This window comes from Pyxicephalus adspersus, chromosome 6 (genome assembly GCF_032062135.1).
Source record: "Pyxicephalus adspersus chromosome 6, UCB_Pads_2.0, whole genome shotgun sequence".
Taxonomy (NCBI): domain Eukaryota; kingdom Metazoa; phylum Chordata; class Amphibia; order Anura; family Pyxicephalidae; genus Pyxicephalus; species Pyxicephalus adspersus.
In genome coordinates, this window is record NC_092863.1 from 44,741,648 (window position 1) to 44,759,205 (window position 17,558).

The window sequence follows — 17,558 nt, forward strand, 5'->3', positions numbered from 1 at the left end:
TTCCATTGGCATATGCAGATTTAATTGAAAGAAAAGCGAAATGTACAAATTAAAGGGAGAGCCCAGACTGTAAGTGGCAAAACAGATTCAGCTTTTTGCATCTGTACAGCTAGCTAAACCAAAACTATTCTAAATGTGAGTATATACACAAAAGAAAAAAAAGAAAATCTTTATACAAGTCTGTACACAAAAGTTCCATTGCATGAAGGCCATTCTCCTTTACCCATCAGCACGCTGCTATGTCAAAAGAAAATAAAAATAAAGTGCCCCTTCCCAAAAGGCTTCCTGGGCAAGTGAGATGATTCCTCCTTCACCAGACTCTGCATGGGTATTAAGCAGATACAAGGGGAAGCATACTCTACTTCACAGCCCAAATCTAAACAAAAACAGAGTTGAGTAGATGGGTCTCAGGGTATAAGACACCAGCCTTTCTCTGCCTGGAAGGGATCAGACTGCCCATCACAAGATAGTCCGGCTCCACTTCACTGTCTGTATTCAAGCTCATCAACACTGATCACTTTAGCAGGCATAGAAGGTAAGGGTTGCTGAAGAACATCAGATCCGAACCATTTAGCCAGTCCAACGGGGGAAGTACTCCTCTGAGGACGTTGATCCAGCACATGCACATTGGGCCTGTTTGACAAACCTTGTGAAGCACTGTGCATGCCAGAGAAGTTTTGGGTGCCAGATCCTAAAGAGGGGGGGGAAAAAAAAAAAAAAAAAAAAAAAAAATTGAACCATGCTATTCCAGGCGAACTGCTTTTTTCAAATAAACAGAAAGGACTCCTAACTTTCAGCAAAAACAGAGCAGTTATCAATTGCTTTTGTGGCGTTATCCCAAGTATCCTTTATGCAAGTGCAGGCAAAGTAAAGGAACTTAAGAGGTTGTCTATCATCACTTATCAGTTTAGCTACACTACACCTAACATTTAGTAAAATCGCAAGTAAAGGTCTGCTTTACTGCAATGTAAATATTCAGTTCATCTAAAATATCAACAGTTTTTACATAACATTAAATTTGCATACCTGGCCGCTGCATCATTGCAAGTTGTAGAGGGTTTGCAGGACGTTGATTGAGAAGTGGATGTCCTGCAGGTGCCAGTGGATAAAAGGGTTGACCAAGAACAGATGCATGAACAGCAGACAGATCAATGCCAGGCGGTAGCAAACCTAGGAAGATTGAAAACTATATTAATTAGAATGGAGAAAGTTTTCTATACAAAATAAAAACAAACATTCAAAAGGGGAGGCAGCAAAGCAAATGAAAAGGCAAAGGCTGCCTCAATAGAAAACATCTCAACCACTAACCTGTCTGTAAGAGGGAGAGGTGTTGTGGAGGGACTCCTTGTGCAAGCATCTTTTGCACCAATCCTGGATGCAACTGATGGGACGGTCGAACAACTGGCACAACTGGTACCTGGTGCAGAGGTCGTAGGAAGGAAGCTCCAGGCACTGGTGATGCCATAGTAGGAGTTAGCCTTCCTGTAGATTTGGGACGATAGTCTTGGTCTTTGGTGTAGCGATTCTGGTGGGGTAATGGTGGGGTGCATCCAGAGCGTTGAGATGGTGGAAACCTTTGCCCCAGCACTGGAGGGGAGGTGCCCTGGGCATGGTCAGATACTGGACTAATTATTGCCCCATCTGAAGAAAAATAACAAAATTTATTATATACTATAAATACATTTGGGCCTGAACAGCCTACAGATAATTAGTTATTAACAATTACCTTCTTGCCCCCTTCGTCCCTCCTCTTTTCCCTGGACATTTGGTTTTCCCACAGAGTCATCTTTGCTCTTCTCTTTGCTTTCGTACATTTTACGGATCACTGAGGTAGGTGTAAAGGATGGTGACAGCTACAAAAAGAAAACCAGAATATCTTATCTATCATGACCAATTTTAGAGAAATCTGTGTCCTTTATATCTTTTGGAACTCTGCTTTTGTGTAGGAGCTTCAGGTAATAAACAGCCACTGGTGCTCTTTGGGCAGAGTTGTATGTGGCCCCTCTGCATTTTTCTGTAAGCAGACTGTAGTGGGTGAACAAGCTGGGCTATATGGAGCACAGTGATGTTAGTCATCATTTAGAATATTTTTCAAATATTTTTATGCATAGGTTTTGAGAGGCCTTTCTATAAAGGGGGATATTTTGTAATGCCAAGTATATAAATTTGGAACAGCTGGTGCACCTTGGTCTTTAGGAAAGATTAAATTTGCTTTTTTTTTTTTTTTTACACTAAACATTTTTCACTAAAAATGCAACAGAACCCTTCACCAATTATAACCTAAAGATGCAGCACTACACGACATGTTGTGTGCCATCATACACGGCTTCATTCATCAAAGATATGTTGGATGCTATTGACAATGGCAGTGCAATGTGCTAATGTATGCAACACGTGCTGCAACAACAAGCATTATTGTAACTTAAATGCATGATCATCTTTATGATAAAGTTCTCATTTTCTCAGCCTGCATACCTAATTAGCTCATTTAACTTTATAGAGATTCAGTAACTACTTTTGTCAGTCTGGACCCACCCCACCCCCCTTTCCCCACACACTTAACATTTTGGAGGTAGGTTGCTTCTTGAAATGTTAGTAATTGTACTTGCATGTCTAGACACGTCACCCAATTCCCAGTTCTTACCATGCTCGTAACAGGGGCATTGGGTCCTGGAGAAACTGATGACCCTCGTAGATGGCCTACAGGAGATTTATTTAATCTTTGCTGTGGTCTGGGGGGGGGGGGGGGGGGGGGGCAGAAGAAAAATAACATATAAAAGAGTTACTAGTCAATAGAAATAACAATTTCTTTAAATACACTTCAGTTACACCAACCTGTTACGGAATCCATCTCTGTTTTTCTCCATTTGCATTTTGCCGTAAACTGGGTGGAAATAGTTAGCAGCTTGAAAAGCTAGTTCAGGTGGCACTAAACCATCCATTACAGCTTGATGCATTTCCAGTGAACCAACCTGAAAGAAAAAAAAAAATTACATAGGAGGTTACACATAGCTTAGCCTTTAAAATGAGTTAGCCTTATACCTAAATATCTAAGCCTTCATACAGTCCATTAAAGGACAGACAGCCTTACCAGCTTCTCAAAAACTAGGTTTACAAGCAAATTCTGGTTCCCATAGTTTATCAACATGTTCAGAGACCAAAATCCAGGAATTCAAGGTCAAGTGAAGTGAACATAGTTGAATATAAGAGTGTGCCAGAGGTTCCTTGAGCTATGGCCGATTGACTTCCCATAAGATGGTGCCTGCATAGTTCTGGCACCAACACCATTTGGCAGTGCTATCTGCATAAAACCAAAACCTATTTAAGTCATCTGCTAAAGGCTGCTGTAAAGACTGCAATCCAACCAGTATTGTATGGAGGGGAAGGGGGGTGGTCCTCCCCACTGGCAGCCAATGCATTTTGACAATGATGGATACACACAGTAACTTGGGTTTCCTACTAAGGTAACTAATGTTTTCAGCCACTGGAAATAGGCAGACAGCTCTAAAGAGGAAGTGCTCAAAAGCCAGCCTGCACTAGAACACAGAACATTAATACCAAGCTATTCCTGCAGTTCAGATTCAAAACTTTTCATGCAAAGATTATTAAGTGTTAAAACAGACTTTACCTGTGCCATGACCGGGCTGTCAGCCTTGGGTATTCCAGTGGGAAACTGTTCTCCTAAAAATTGAGGACTAGAAGAAAAACCTGTGGAGGGTGTAGAAGAAATGGGATTTAGTTTCAGATAGTCACAGCTGACTAAAATAATTCATTTTTAGGAACAAACAAAACAGACTACTTGCCTAGTGGAGATGGAATTCTGTTTCTAAGGTAATCTGCAGAGGAGGAACGAGTCGGGAATACTTGTGCCATGTGAGGAGAGGGCGTACGTTGCCGTAGCATAGGCACTGTAGGATCCAAACTTCCCATAACATTGTTAAGGACATTGGAGGAGTCAGGAATGGAAGGTCCAAGAAGCTCCTGTGCCAAACAAGAATGCATTTAAGTTTATTTAATTTTTAAAGTAACACTGGAAATTCATGAAAGTCATATGGTCAATTAACCTCCTGGTTGGTTGATTTCTGTCTTGATTTCTAAAAGCGGTACATGGTTTTTCATTCAAATTTATTTTACAGTATAAAATTAATGAGTATAATAAAGTTTGATACACAAAATGATGTTAAAAGACAATGTACTGCTTTTACACATAAATCAATTGTATTGCATTCAATACATATTGTCCTTAGCAGAGCTTAAAATTACTAAAATATATATATGTATACACACAGTGTTCTCCCCAGCCCCTTTTAGCTGGATCCACCCAGCTGTTTTTATGTGGCTACTGAAGAGTTGGGTCACAATACAGGGGATGCCACCCGCCTACAATTTCTTCCCACCCGGCTCAAAAAAAAATCGTATGTATGTATACACACACTTTAATAAGCCAAGATTTTTATCCTTTAAAAGATAAATTAGAAAAGATTTGTTTATACATTACAGACACGGTTTAAAAAGATTGCTACAGACTTTACACGAGGACAGAGCACTATCTTTTCTACATGGTTGTTAGCCATCAGAGTACGTTAAGAACTAAAAGTTTGATTGAATCAGGCAAGTTTTCATTGCTGAAAGGGACATGGGTGTCCTTTCCAATCAATATGGATGAAGACCTGATTTCAGGAAGAGAAGATAAGAGCCCAAATCTATCTTTAAATAAAATGTATGTAAACATAATGCATCAGATGTATTTATTAACTTTTCAATCAATATGGAAAGTTAATATTGAAGAGAAACTTCTCTAAAAAGATTATGGCAGCATGGATTAAGTTTGCCATATTTAATGTACAGCACGGTGTAAAATGCTGACACTATATTAATCCTGTTTATTAACCCCCCCCCCCCCCCTCCCGGTAATCCCGAGTGTGACTCGGTGGCTTTTACATGCAAAAAGCGGTAATCCCGAGTCACACTCGGGTTAACTTTAGAAGCCGCCTCTAGCTTTGCCCCGCGCTCCAGCAGCAATCAGATGGTCCCGCTGTGATGCCAGGGCGCCGGGAGGGAAATTTAAAAGCAGATTATTAAGAAGAATATGCTGCATCAGAACAAAAAGACTTTTAGAACAATGTCCTTTGGACAGATGAATTTGCAGCGCAGATGACTGGCATAAATGTACAGCACCACATTTGGCAAAACTTGGAAACCGCATACCAGCGCAAACACCCTCCAACCAACAGAAAGTGGCATGGGTGAGGAGGGGCAAATAATGTATACAAAAGTGGGCAAGAAAATAACAAATTTTCTTTATCATGCCCAGATACATAACAATTGAAAAGTGGGTGCACCTTTTTTCGTGACTGCATTTCGCTTCCAACAAACTCAAACCACTTAGAAAAACCCACACTACACATAAACCTAATATTTACCTGAAGAATATTCCTCTGGAGGGGAGAGGGACCCGTCACATCAGAGGAGGGCATCAAATGGCCATCTAGGGTCCGCTAGTTTAGGGGGGGAAAGTCAGGCATTAAGTAAATTTTAATTGTAGTTTAATAAACCACCAGCTGCACCCAAAGTGATATCCCTTTAAAACAAGTGAACACACAAGTTAAAAAAAAAAAAAAAAAAAANNAAAAAATGTATGAACATAAACCAGGCATGATATGTCACATTAGCAAAAGAAAGGCTTTATCAATGTCAACTGCCTCCTTAGCAACACCACAGATAACCATCTGCCCCAACAAAAACAGAACTAAAAAGCAGACAGAGCCTTTGATGAAGATAGGCTTTTTTGCAGTTTCTTGCCTTTCCCAAACATCTATAATGAGCTCACTTGTTACCTCCTGACGCTTTGCATCAAATACTTACATTGACTTTAGGTTGGGAAGGCAGTGTCCCACTTGCCTTCATGCTGCTTACAAGTTTGTTAAAGGCAGACATATCACCATCCTTCTGTGTTTTTCTTGGGCCAGCCATAGCGGTCAATGCCTCCTCCAGCTGTTCAGCCATAAAGGGAGTTGCAATCTTGTTATCTTGCTCTACTTTCAAATCTTTAAGTCCAGCTTCAACCTGTTCCACTGATAAGGCCACCCCTGAATGTGCTGTATTGAAGGGAGAAGAAAAATTAGTCTGGCAATGCAATAAAAAGTGTCTGTTATATCCTACATCTACCTCAAAGAAAATATATTGGCAGCTGTCATTTTGCATTGTTAGGTCATATTCCTCTTGTCGCTTGTAGTTTGTCAGTCTACCTGGTTTGTTTACTTAGAAGTTTGAAGTTTCTTGCAAGGGAAAGTGACTATTTCCGGTACTGTTAAAAGTATTAATTCATATGAGTAATAACTGTGCAGCCAATATGTTGATGTTTTGATTTAGAATCTAATTAGATCTAGTTATTTGTCACAATGTTTTTACCAGCTCTCAATGGGTGTCAAGTTTACATTTAAGGGGTACTTCTGCTTGGCAAATTAGGCACAGTGTAAAAGGGTCCCATTATTACAGGACACATGATTGAAATGCATGTCCACACAAACAATGATGCAAACTACAGTGGTGAGTGCCACACAATAGACCGTATTAATTTGCTTTCATACATTACATCTAAATGTTCATTTACCTTAACGTTAACCAGCTTTGTGATAAAATGGTGTATGACAATTTTTTTTTTCTTTTAATAAAAAGGCACTCTAACGCCTATGTATAGTTAGCAGGATAAAAACCTTTTGTGAATGGCTTTAAACCTCCCACACCCTCCTTTCCCATTTACAGCCTTTTTCAACTTACTACTCTCCCGTAGTTTTTCTTTGTTTGCAGTGAGGTTTGATAACAAAGGCTTCAAATCCAATTTGGCTTTCTGAAACATTTCTAAGATGTCAACTTTGTCTGCATTTTCTTCATTTTGAATAGGAGCAAAATAATTTCCAGAGTTCTGTCCAAGAGGGGGAATAACATGTTCCAAACCTGTATCAAAGAGAAGGTAAATTCTCAAGTTTTTTTTTTTTACCCTACATATTTTCTGTAATGGAAGCTTTAGATGGCTAAAATTGTTAATTACAGAACCAACCATTTGATAAAAATGAGTCATGTTTGAGGGCAGTGGGTTATGGATTCATACATGTACAGATTTTTGGTTCTGAGAATTAAAGATGTGATTGTAAGAAAATGTTATAGTAACCATTTAACCAAGGTTTAAGCTATATACCACTTATAATAGGCATTTGGGATACACCTGGCAAAGACACAGGAATAGGTTTTAGTTGAATAAAATTGCTGAAATACTATTACTTTTGTCTCACCACACTAGGTTCACTTTATATCAAGGGGATGAGCACATTATCTGCTAGCAAAAGGAGATTCATACTGGCCCATGTGATTAAGACAAGATGAGCAAGAGAAACCAAGCCAGTTTACATAGTATAGGTGCACCAGGACTTTATAATTTTATTCTTGCACAAAATTTTGTGACTTGAGCTCTTAGGCCACTAGTGCTTGCTGTACGGGTATGAGTACAACCTCATTTGAGTCTTTTCAAACCTACCGACCAAGATTAAACACAAATTAGTAAACTTGCAGATTAAAAATGTAAGTAGTATTAACTGCAAAATATCAAGATTGAAAGCATTTTACCTGCTAGTCTTTCCAGTTCCTCATGAGGGGTGGACCTCAGACTGCTGGATCGACTTCCAGAGTGGCTGTTAGTAGAGAACCATCTGCTAAATCTGCTAGCAGCCATGGATCCTTCTCCTAGTACGTCCTCAATCATCTGCAAAAAAGATAACACGTATTCAAACTAAGTCACACAGATCCTGTAGACTAGGGACATGATTTTCAAAGGTGTTACACTTACTTGTAGGTGAAGGGGACCACTTTATGGTTGTGGAATGCCAGCTTTGAACCCGAAGTCCAGCATTTAGGTTCTAATGCCCAACCACTAACACAGCACTTCATATGAAGGCAATTAGGATGAGGAAAACCACACATACAAAACCAGTCATGCTGCAAACAGCATACCCTTCAAAGATAAGTTGCTGAAAGCACTAAGGTACCAAGAACCTCAACATTCACAAAAATTTAAAACATGGGCCAAAGCCATCCACCTAGGTCACTTCAACTAACCAAATACAAAACAGGCTATACATCCACAACTGCCAACCCTAAAATAGGCAGAAAGATGCTGAAAATGCAATACAATAATAAAAAAAAAAAAAAAAAAAAAAAAAAAAAAAGTCATGTAATATGATCTAAAATTTACTTTAGAAGGTAAAAAAAAAAAAACTTTGGTTTATAGTGAGATATCAAGCCAGGTAAAAAAAAAAAAAAAAAAAAAAAAAACCACTGTGTGCACAATTGTGATTACCCATCACCAGTGTAAAGCAAAGACACAATAAGTAACATCCTTAGAAGAGCGTCACAGAATGCATGCCAACACACTAAGACCTAAAATACCCACATAAATTTGGTGCCTTCTACAGAGGTCAAGTGAGATACACCACAGCACTTACCGATGCCAAGCCAGGCACAGACTTGTCCAGGTTAAAGAACTCATTGAAGTCAAACGCTCCAGGGGTAGGCTCCGGGAGAACAGCTTCTTGGGGCACTTCCTGGTCAGCTGTTTCTCTGTGAAGAGGAGCTGCCACTTCCTCTTCCAAGACACCACCATTACATTCAATTCCTGAATGCAGAAAGACCAAAGTTAACCAAGACAGATTCAAAGATTAAACATCCCACATTTGTGAACAGACCTAATCTAAACAGGTCATCTATGTACAACATTAGGGCCAGTCCTGCTTGGACTTAAGCAAGTTTTAGGATGTAAATGCATAGCAAAGAAAACACAGAATACAGTAATGTCACAGGACACGTTAACATCAGTTAAGACAGAAAAGCAGCAATGGGGACTACTCTGTTGCTTTCAATAGAAATATTGGGCGAGTGGATTTCAGACACTTCAAAAACATCCCAGCCCTACTTTCCAACATAGATTGCTAAAATATCAACAAGCTCTGTACCAGTAATGAAACGGGTAACACATTTTTAGGAGTAAATTTTCAGAACCAAACAGGTGTTGGAAACAAAATGCTTTATTATAAAATAAAGCAAGACTATTAGTCTATATGTAGCCTTGCATAAGGTAACACCACCATTCTCTATGCCCATTGACACTCTTTACTTGCCTTCCTTCACAGAAGAAACTCGTTTTCGTGTTCTTTTTCTTCCTTTTTGATCTTCCTCCAGAATTTTCTCATCAAAGCCAGTAAGCTCTATAGTCTCAGACTGGCTGGTAGGACCACAAGAAAACCATTCAGGCTCCTCTTCTGTATAAGAATCATTCCTCTTGCGCTCCCCAAAAACTCTTTTACTATCACCATATTCCCTCTAATGTAAAACAAACACCAGATTAGGTTAAAAAAAAAAAAAAAACTAACAAAATTAAGTCATGCATAGATAAACAAAGTTACTTTGAACTGCACAAACCCATGTTAGGCCATACAAAGTGATATTTGCAGCATTTTTTTTGGTTTTTAGCAGAACTTAGCACATAGGCACCAAAAAAACAAGATACAAAAAGACTGAGTAACTGGGCAAGAGTCTGGAGAACAAATTACTAGAATATCGCCTTTGCTTAAAATTGGCAAAATCAGTTTGCTCATGTGAAATACTTTGTTTATCCCTCCCCATTGTATATGCGGCGTTATTCTGTAATTATCTTATTATTGTACATCTTAAAAATCAAAATGTTTTAAAAAAAAAATACCCCAAAAAAACCAATAATCTTACCCTGAAACGCTTCTCCCTCTCCCTAGGCTCACGAGGTTCTCGTAGATCTTTTTCTCCTCGCAGATCTCGTTCAAAGCCTCTAGCAGCTATGATTCTGCCGCTGCCAATCCTTCGCCCACCAATAAGTCGCAAACTCTCATTTTCTTTGTTATCTAATGGACTACCAGCTCGGCGCGAACCAACAGCCGCGGTTACGTGGCAACCACCTCCAAAGCTCCTCCGTTGCGGACTGAGGACGACATCAAGGTCATCTTCCTTAACACGTTCCCGTGGGTCTGCAAAAAGTACACAAATTTTTTTTTTTGCTATATCTGTACTGTTATATTTCTATTTTATATTTATATTTATATCTATGTTATATTTTATATTTGTTATATTTCAACAAAAGATGCATGAAACCTAGCACTATACCAGCTATCCGACGTTTCAGACCACTTCTTTCCACATCAACCTCTTTTCGTAAAGAGTCAACGGGAGAGCTGCGTCCAGAATTGGGATATAGCGATGCATGCCATTTCTCAGGGTCCCAAACCCCATCGCTGTCAAAAGACGAAACGAGATTAGTCATTAAGAGAAAAAACAAGATTAAAAAAAAAAAAAAAAAAAAAAAACAAGACTTTAGGAACTCCAGCAACATTTTATGCTACACACCTGTCATATTTGTCAAGTAAACAAGATGGTCTTTGTCTAGAGTGCGGTAGCTCCTTAATGTCCAAAAGTTCTTCCTGTTAAAGCAAACAGTTTGTATTTAAAAAAAGAAAAAACAAAAAAACATTACCCTGAAAAAAATACCAAGTAATGTGAAAAATGCCTAGTTAGTATTAACCGATGTAATTAATAGTAATTGCCTGTTGACAGAACAGCTACAGGTTTGCGTTATATCCAATTAAACACTCAAAATACCTTTGAGTACCGATGATGGGATTTGCTTGGAGGGGCCTTCTTGAGGTCTGGGTCCTCCTTGTGATCCATCCCAACAATCCCAGATATCCACAACAAACCTAACAAGAGGAAACAGGTTAGGTAATCTTCACAGCAATTATTGAAAAAGTCAAGCTGGGAACTTTGCTCTGTGAGCAATACCCGGAGACAAAAACATATACGAAAATTGAGTTTTTGCAATTCTCCACGTCTGATAACATCAGACAATTGTGTAGAACTATACCAGTTATATCATATACATAGAATTATGGCGGCAGGCAAATAAAAAGATGCAGTGGCCAAAGTTTGCTTTATCATTTTAGCATTTCTAAACTATCCAAGTCACTTAGACTTCATAGAAAGAGCAAAAAACAAAAACCCTTTGTTTATTAAAGTACCATTTAGGAATGGGCATTTACATGACCAGTTCTATATTTTAGTCTAGGGCTAAATGGGTCGTAAAAACTTTATGCCTAAAAAAAAAAAAACAATGTCTTTCTGCCAGGGAAGGAGCTCATTAGGCAAAGTTTACAGGGTTGAGCTAGGTACACTTACATAACACAATAAAAGGCTAACACCAGAGGGGATAAAAGTCTGACAAAGATTTAAATATGTAAATATGTTTCCCTATGAAATATAACAACCCCTTACATTACCTATGCAGAAGTCCTAAGGGAGAAGGTAAAAACAAGCTATATGAGAAGCACACACAGCCTGTACCAAGTATTCAATGGGCTTACTGGAATGTTTTACTTAACCTTTTAGAAAAAGGAATTGTAACATGTTCAACCTCTTACATACTACAATAGAAATAGTAAACATTTATCATTCTCATAAAGAAAAGGGTTAGCTCATATATACCAAAGGGCTCCTGTAGCCAAAATACATTTATACAAAAAGAAAACCAACGCTCAAAACTGGACAGCCTGTGCTCCCATTAATCCATTGTTTCTGGATACCAAAACACCACTAAAAGGGTGAACGGAGTGTTATGCTACTAACCACAACTCTTTGTGAGCTCTTCTAGGCAGGGTCCTTTCCTTTTTGGCAAACCAAAAAACCCAGCCACCTTAATCACTCACCTGATTGAAGTTCTGGGCTTACAAGGGCTGCAATAGCATGCAATAATGAAATCAGTAGAAACATAGTGTCAGTAGATGCTGCTAGGACAGTGCTGTGCTCCCAATGAAGTGAAAATCTAAAGTGTGGGGAACTTTTAAAGATCTCAGACTACAGCTCATCCCTTTGGACTAAGTGCTCATTTTAGTTTACAATAACGAGGGGATAGAGGAGCTCCATGAAAACATTAGCCTTTCCTTCCATTCCAGTATTATATGCAAACCGGTTTGTGATTTACATGTTTGCTGCATATGAATCCTAACAGGTGGGGGAACCAGAACCCTACAGAGTAAACTTTTGCCTATGAACACAAGCCCAAGGCCTAACAAAGGTACAAGACTGAACTCAGCATCCCTTTACAGAGATTACAATTCACTTCCTGGTCAGGGAAACAATGGGAAGTAGAGATTCTCTCCAACACTTACTAGATCACCTGTGAAAGATTTAACAGTGAATATTGGAATCCCCCAAACTTTGTGTAATCTCCAGGACAAAAGATGAATTTCTCCAGCAATAACACAAAAGGCTGGGACTTATCTGATAAATAAAATGAATAAAAAGTTTGACCATAACCCCCATTTATTAGTACAAAGGCTCTGCTCTTCAGAGAACTCTAATCTGCTGCAAGCAAACCACTCACAGGGCAGGCCACAAAGGAAGTGGAGGGGCTGCCACACACACACACAGGCCATGCATACAAAGACACCGGGCTACCAATGCCGGGTACACACGGCAAGGCCCTGAGGAATATCAAAGCTTTTACCGAATGAAGTCTATCAGTAAAGCCGACCAACAAACCGCCTGAGAAGTGCCATGGCACATGTATAAGCAGAGCCAATGCCAGCCCTGAGCACCTGCTGTATTCTCCACACCGGCTACACACACTGTAACCTTACCTGAATACACCCCCGCTCGGTCCCGGTTCCCCCTCCTTCTAATACCCCTCGTCGCGTACGGACGCCACTTACGCACAGCACGCAGTGCACGCACACAACGCAGAGCACGTACCGGCCCCGCGGCTCCCCTCTCCTCGCCGGTCTGCTCTCCGCTGGGAGCTTCGGGGCCTTCGCTAACGTCACACTTCACACTACGCCGATCTGTGATCGTGACCGAACGTTTCTATCAGGCACCGAAAATCGGCTACGTCTAAAGGACCCCGGGCGTCATACGTAACCTGTGACGTAGAGGGGCGTGGCGACCAAGCGATTAACCCCTTGCTGAGGTTTGACTGGGTCACGTGACGCTGATAAAGATTATTGTAAAAGTGAAACTCAGGTTAGAAGCCATGACTGTGCATTGCTAGAGGCGGAACACAGCGCTCTGTGTGTGCTAATCAGCCAGTCAGCTGTGCTGTGTATGAGGGAAAATATAAGATTCCACAACATGGATACAGAAACAGGGACATTAGGCTTAAAGTTTCCTTGTTGGAGCCTAGATGGAAACTCTATGGGCTCTACAGGTTACATAGGACATAGGGACTGTAGGTTCGTTGTTAAGTTGAATTTGTATGTAAGTCAGAAGAGGTACAATATTTTAATAAATGCAATTAGAACAGATTTTTGTCTCCACATATTATTAGGCAGCATGGTGTCAGTTACTGTATACAATCCTCACTGTGAGCTAATCACAAACAAAGCAAAACTTTATGGAGCCTAGGCATTAAATTCTGGAGCAAGCTGTGCTTGGATATGCTAAAAGAAACAACTGCAGAGTTTGTCTTGGTCATTAAAGAGTTACAAGGGGCTGCAGAAGTCATGCAAACCACCCCCCTCCCCCCATCAAGGGAAGCCTTGTTCATATCTAGGAGTGTCTGTATGTTCGTAGATATTGTACACACAATAGATACGATCGTTTGAGCGATAGAGGAACTATGTGCACGACAGGAAGTGAACGAACGTTCGTTCATTACGCATACTCAGACCATGGACGATCAATGAACGATCGTACACACGAACGATGGTCAACGATCGTCGTCCAATCCGATCCGCCGGTCCGGTCGTTCGTTTCCAACGACTTTCCTCGTTCGTCGGCGTCGTTGGTTACTTTTTTTACGAACGATTTTTGCCCAATCGATCGTTCGTCGTTCGTTTTGAACGATAAAAATTGGAAGTGTGTACGCACCTTTACAAAGAGATTGTTTCATAATAATCTATTATGGCTGAAAAGTAACAACATAGAAGTCCAGTATTAAATGTTTACAGGCAATAAAAGTAAATCAATTTCCTGCTGTCTGCAGTGCAGAATATTTATCAACTGCAGGGAAATTATTAAAAGCCATCAGAAAACAACATTTCCAAAAGTATCAGTCATTTCTGTGTTCTCTGCTACATGTAATGATTTCTCCTGCCCTCCCTATGTCTCTGATTGTGACCTGTAGTGACATGGGGGTCAGCAGGGTTTAGGGGATTAACATTGAACATTCTTCAGGTGTTTTGGTCTTCGTGTTGTTGGCTTCAGATGCATTCAGCATAGGTATTGTGGGAGGTAAGTATTGTGCTTGTAGGGAAATCAGTTTTTTGTGACTCACTTTGACAAAGAATCCAAATAAGGTTTTATTAACATCATTACCATCACCGAAATGTAAAATGACTTATACAAGGAACTCTGTACTCTGGGAATATGAAGGTTGTCATTGCTGACCTCTCTAGTAAATGTTTCTTGAATAACTGTCATACTGACTCTTGGTCACTGACCTTCAACAAGTATAAAGGTCAGGACTTCTGGCTTCACGCATACCTGTACATATGGGGGCTGACATTGTGACCTCCTTCTATTAGTATTTGCCTGATATCATTACTTTGAGTCACTGGCTCACAATAAACATGCAGATTTAAAACTCAGTTCAGTATTTAGTATAAGTATGTGGGTTTGGCATTGTTGCATTACTTTCATGAGGCATTCCTCATCTGTATGGTTATCTTGTGTCAAGGCCTGGACTGTCCCGAAAAAGATCCTCCAAGCACCCCCTCCCTGAACAAGAACTAAAATACCACCATTACCAGCCTGCCACACGTTACAAGTGCTGTGACAAATCATGTTGTGTCACAGTCATTTTTTTTTAAAAGCACCATAATGCACAAAACATTCTCATCTGTGCACCGTGGTGTGTTGAAACAAATTATATATGTACATTGTGATCCAATTAAAGTGTATGCAAAGGCTTTGGATCCAGTGGTAAAACAGAAAAACATATAGATGTCCTAATCCTTTCCTAGTCCATCTAAATCCAGTCTCCAACATTCAGTGCTGTTTGAATCTGTACCCCAGACTTTCGACTCATTTTGTAGGTTGGATTTTTTTAACCCCAGCCGTATGACTTTAATTGCACTTATCAGTACCTTCTTCTAACCCATTGTTGCCAGCTACTGCCTACCTGACCCCTTATGTGCTAGACTTTTTTTACTAAACCTTATCTAATGATGCCAATGCTTCTGCCTTTGTCTCCACCGCCAAATCTTCTATCCCTGACTTCAGCTTTCTGACCACTCTGCTGATTGACCTTCCATTGCTAACTCTTGCCCATCTGACTACTCTGCTGCCTGATAATGACAATGCTGATATCCACACCCCAACAATTGCAACAATTTGTCATCCCATTTTAGTGCAAGCAGACACAGCCTACATAGGAGTGGTGGCTTCCTACAGAAGCAGTTTAGGATTGTTGGCATACCATCAAGGGAATCTACATTAGGTGGACCAGCAGGGTCAACAAGAATTTCTAAAACTTTACAGGGAAAGGGGGGGGGGGGGAATTCTAAAGAAAACTGGACTTTGTAATTAGGTCCTGTAGCACATATTTTGTTTATATGAACAACTACTTTTACAGTAAACTGCAGTAGCACAGGGCTGTGTCCATACGGGGGACATGATCAGTGGGGTCAGGTGACCCATGTCCCCTGTATGGACACAACTTTTGTTGTGTCCAAAGCCCTGTGCTACTGTTCCCCCAGGATGTTACATTTATAAAAATGTATTTTTTAATGCAAAATTGTATTGATTAGTGTATTGGGGTAGCAACTTTTGCTTACATCCTTCAGAAAATCACTCGCTAGTTTGGTGTAGCACTATTTATGATTTGCTTGCAGCCAATGTTTGTACCTATACAAGTCATCTTGCTGCATTTGGCATTTCTTTCACTGTGGGTCAGTGTTAACATTAATAAATGTTATTTGCCTACTCTAACACTGACAAAAAGCATTTGGCATTTTTGTCAAACAATACCTTAATATTGAATTATTGGTGAAGAAGGATCCTTATTTTATTACTTACTTTATTTAGTAATTTATTTCTGCTATTTAGCCTAAGTCTTTACCTGCTGCACAGACTGGATTCAGAATTGGAACGTGGAGGGATATATTGAGGGCACAGGGTAATTAACCCAACTCATGATTTGGCAGACTTCAGCTGGCAGAGCACCTATCTGTTGGACCTACAATAAATATTGGAGTAGCAAACATTATCCTTTCACTTCAGGGTGCAAAACCTAGAACATTTTTAGAGCAAACCTTTTCTGAGGCTTCTATGCTACATCTGATTAACAGAGAATAACAAGAATATCCACCATCATGGTAGGTAAATGGTTAGATAGTGCTGGGTTCCTGGGTTCAGTTGTAACCAAGGAAAAAATCTGCATTATGTGTGCGTTATTCACATTCAGACACAGTTATAGACTATTTAGCCCTCTGTCATATTGTACAAGTAGTTCTAATAAGTATTTGATAAAGATTTTGCAGAAGGAATACAATTCATTGTGGGATCTTCCAGCTTTAAAATACTCCTAAACCCGACAGCAAAACTTTCCATTGGTGGTTGGTTGGTGGTGGCTACAATATTTTTTTTTCTTCTTCATTGTCATCTGCTGACCCTGCTGTAGGCCAGTAGTGCTTAATTACTGTACTGTGTTTCTATAAATGCAGACCTAGTAGGTTTTTTATATTATCTACTGACTGATGGAAATAGTCTATTTGCATAGAATAACTAGAATCCACTGCAATGGGACCATTGCTGATTTTGAGTTATCTGCCACCTCTTGCAGTATGTTGCTGTGGGCAGCTTCCTCTTTTTTGTCCAAATTTTGTTTAATGTGACCAACTCTCTTTAGTTTGGCAAAAAAATTGTGCAGTGAATAAGCACTGCTGTATCACCCAATGTAGAGTGCTTGACATTGGAACTTCTGTTGTTTGTCAGTTTGTTCTAATTGTCCAGTATAGTATATACTACTAGTATATGGAAGTGTTGGGATCTGTTACCCCACACTGAGGACAAGCCCTGAGGCCATTCATTGGAAAACTTTTCTCTTACCTGGAGTTGGAACAATGGCCCCATATGAGCCCCCCTCCCCCTTTTGTGCCATTCTCTTTACCTGCCTCGATGATATCTGGTAACTGTAGTCCTACAGAGACATGCATTACACCAAATGACTGGAAAAGTACAGCAAATGCTTGCAGTGCATACAGGAACTAAAAGAAATGGACAGAGGAAGACAAACGGGAGATCACTGCAGGAAAAGAGATGTTAGGACAATTGTTCAGTATATGATTAGAAGACATTTTAGCTGTATATTATTGTAAAGATAATAGAATTGTAAAGTTTATTCTGTGACTTTCATGCTCACACTATTACAGTAAGCTGCAACCTATAAATAATAAAAAGAAAACAAACAAGTCTTTTGTTTGGGTCATTGCCATGTGTTGGCAGCACATTAATAATAATACCATAGGCTCCATTCACAAACAGGATGAAGA

At 39.8% G+C, this 17,558-nt stretch overlaps 1 protein-coding gene across 3 annotated transcripts; it reads right to left on the reverse strand.

The window, feature by feature from the left end:
* Window positions 1–12,988, reverse strand: EIF4ENIF1 (eukaryotic translation initiation factor 4E nuclear import factor 1). Of its 3 annotated transcripts, none has more exons than XM_072415528.1 (19): window positions 12,823–12,988; window positions 10,678–10,775; window positions 10,426–10,499; window positions 10,186–10,313; window positions 9,775–10,049; window positions 9,171–9,372; window positions 8,499–8,668; window positions 7,624–7,759; window positions 6,781–6,957; window positions 5,866–6,098; window positions 5,424–5,498; window positions 3,804–3,981; window positions 3,629–3,708; window positions 2,836–2,972; window positions 2,645–2,732; window positions 1,727–1,853; window positions 1,309–1,641; window positions 1,027–1,170; window positions 1–691 (listed from the first exon to the last, which is right to left on the reverse strand). In XM_072415528.1, the coding sequence occupies exons 2-19, from the start codon at window positions 10,744–10,746 to the stop codon at window positions 483–485; spliced, it is 2,835 nt and encodes a 944-aa protein (XP_072271629.1). In that variant the 5' UTR covers window positions 10,747–10,775; window positions 12,823–12,988; the 3' UTR covers window positions 1–482. The 3 variants fall into 3 exon arrangements, with proteins under 3 accessions (XP_072271629.1, XP_072271630.1, XP_072271631.1); XM_072415529.1 differs by having other exon boundaries at window positions 12,711–12,988; XM_072415530.1 differs by lacking the exons at window positions 5,866–6,098; window positions 6,781–6,957; window positions 7,624–7,759.
* Window positions 12,989–17,558: the final 4,570 nt, after the last annotated feature.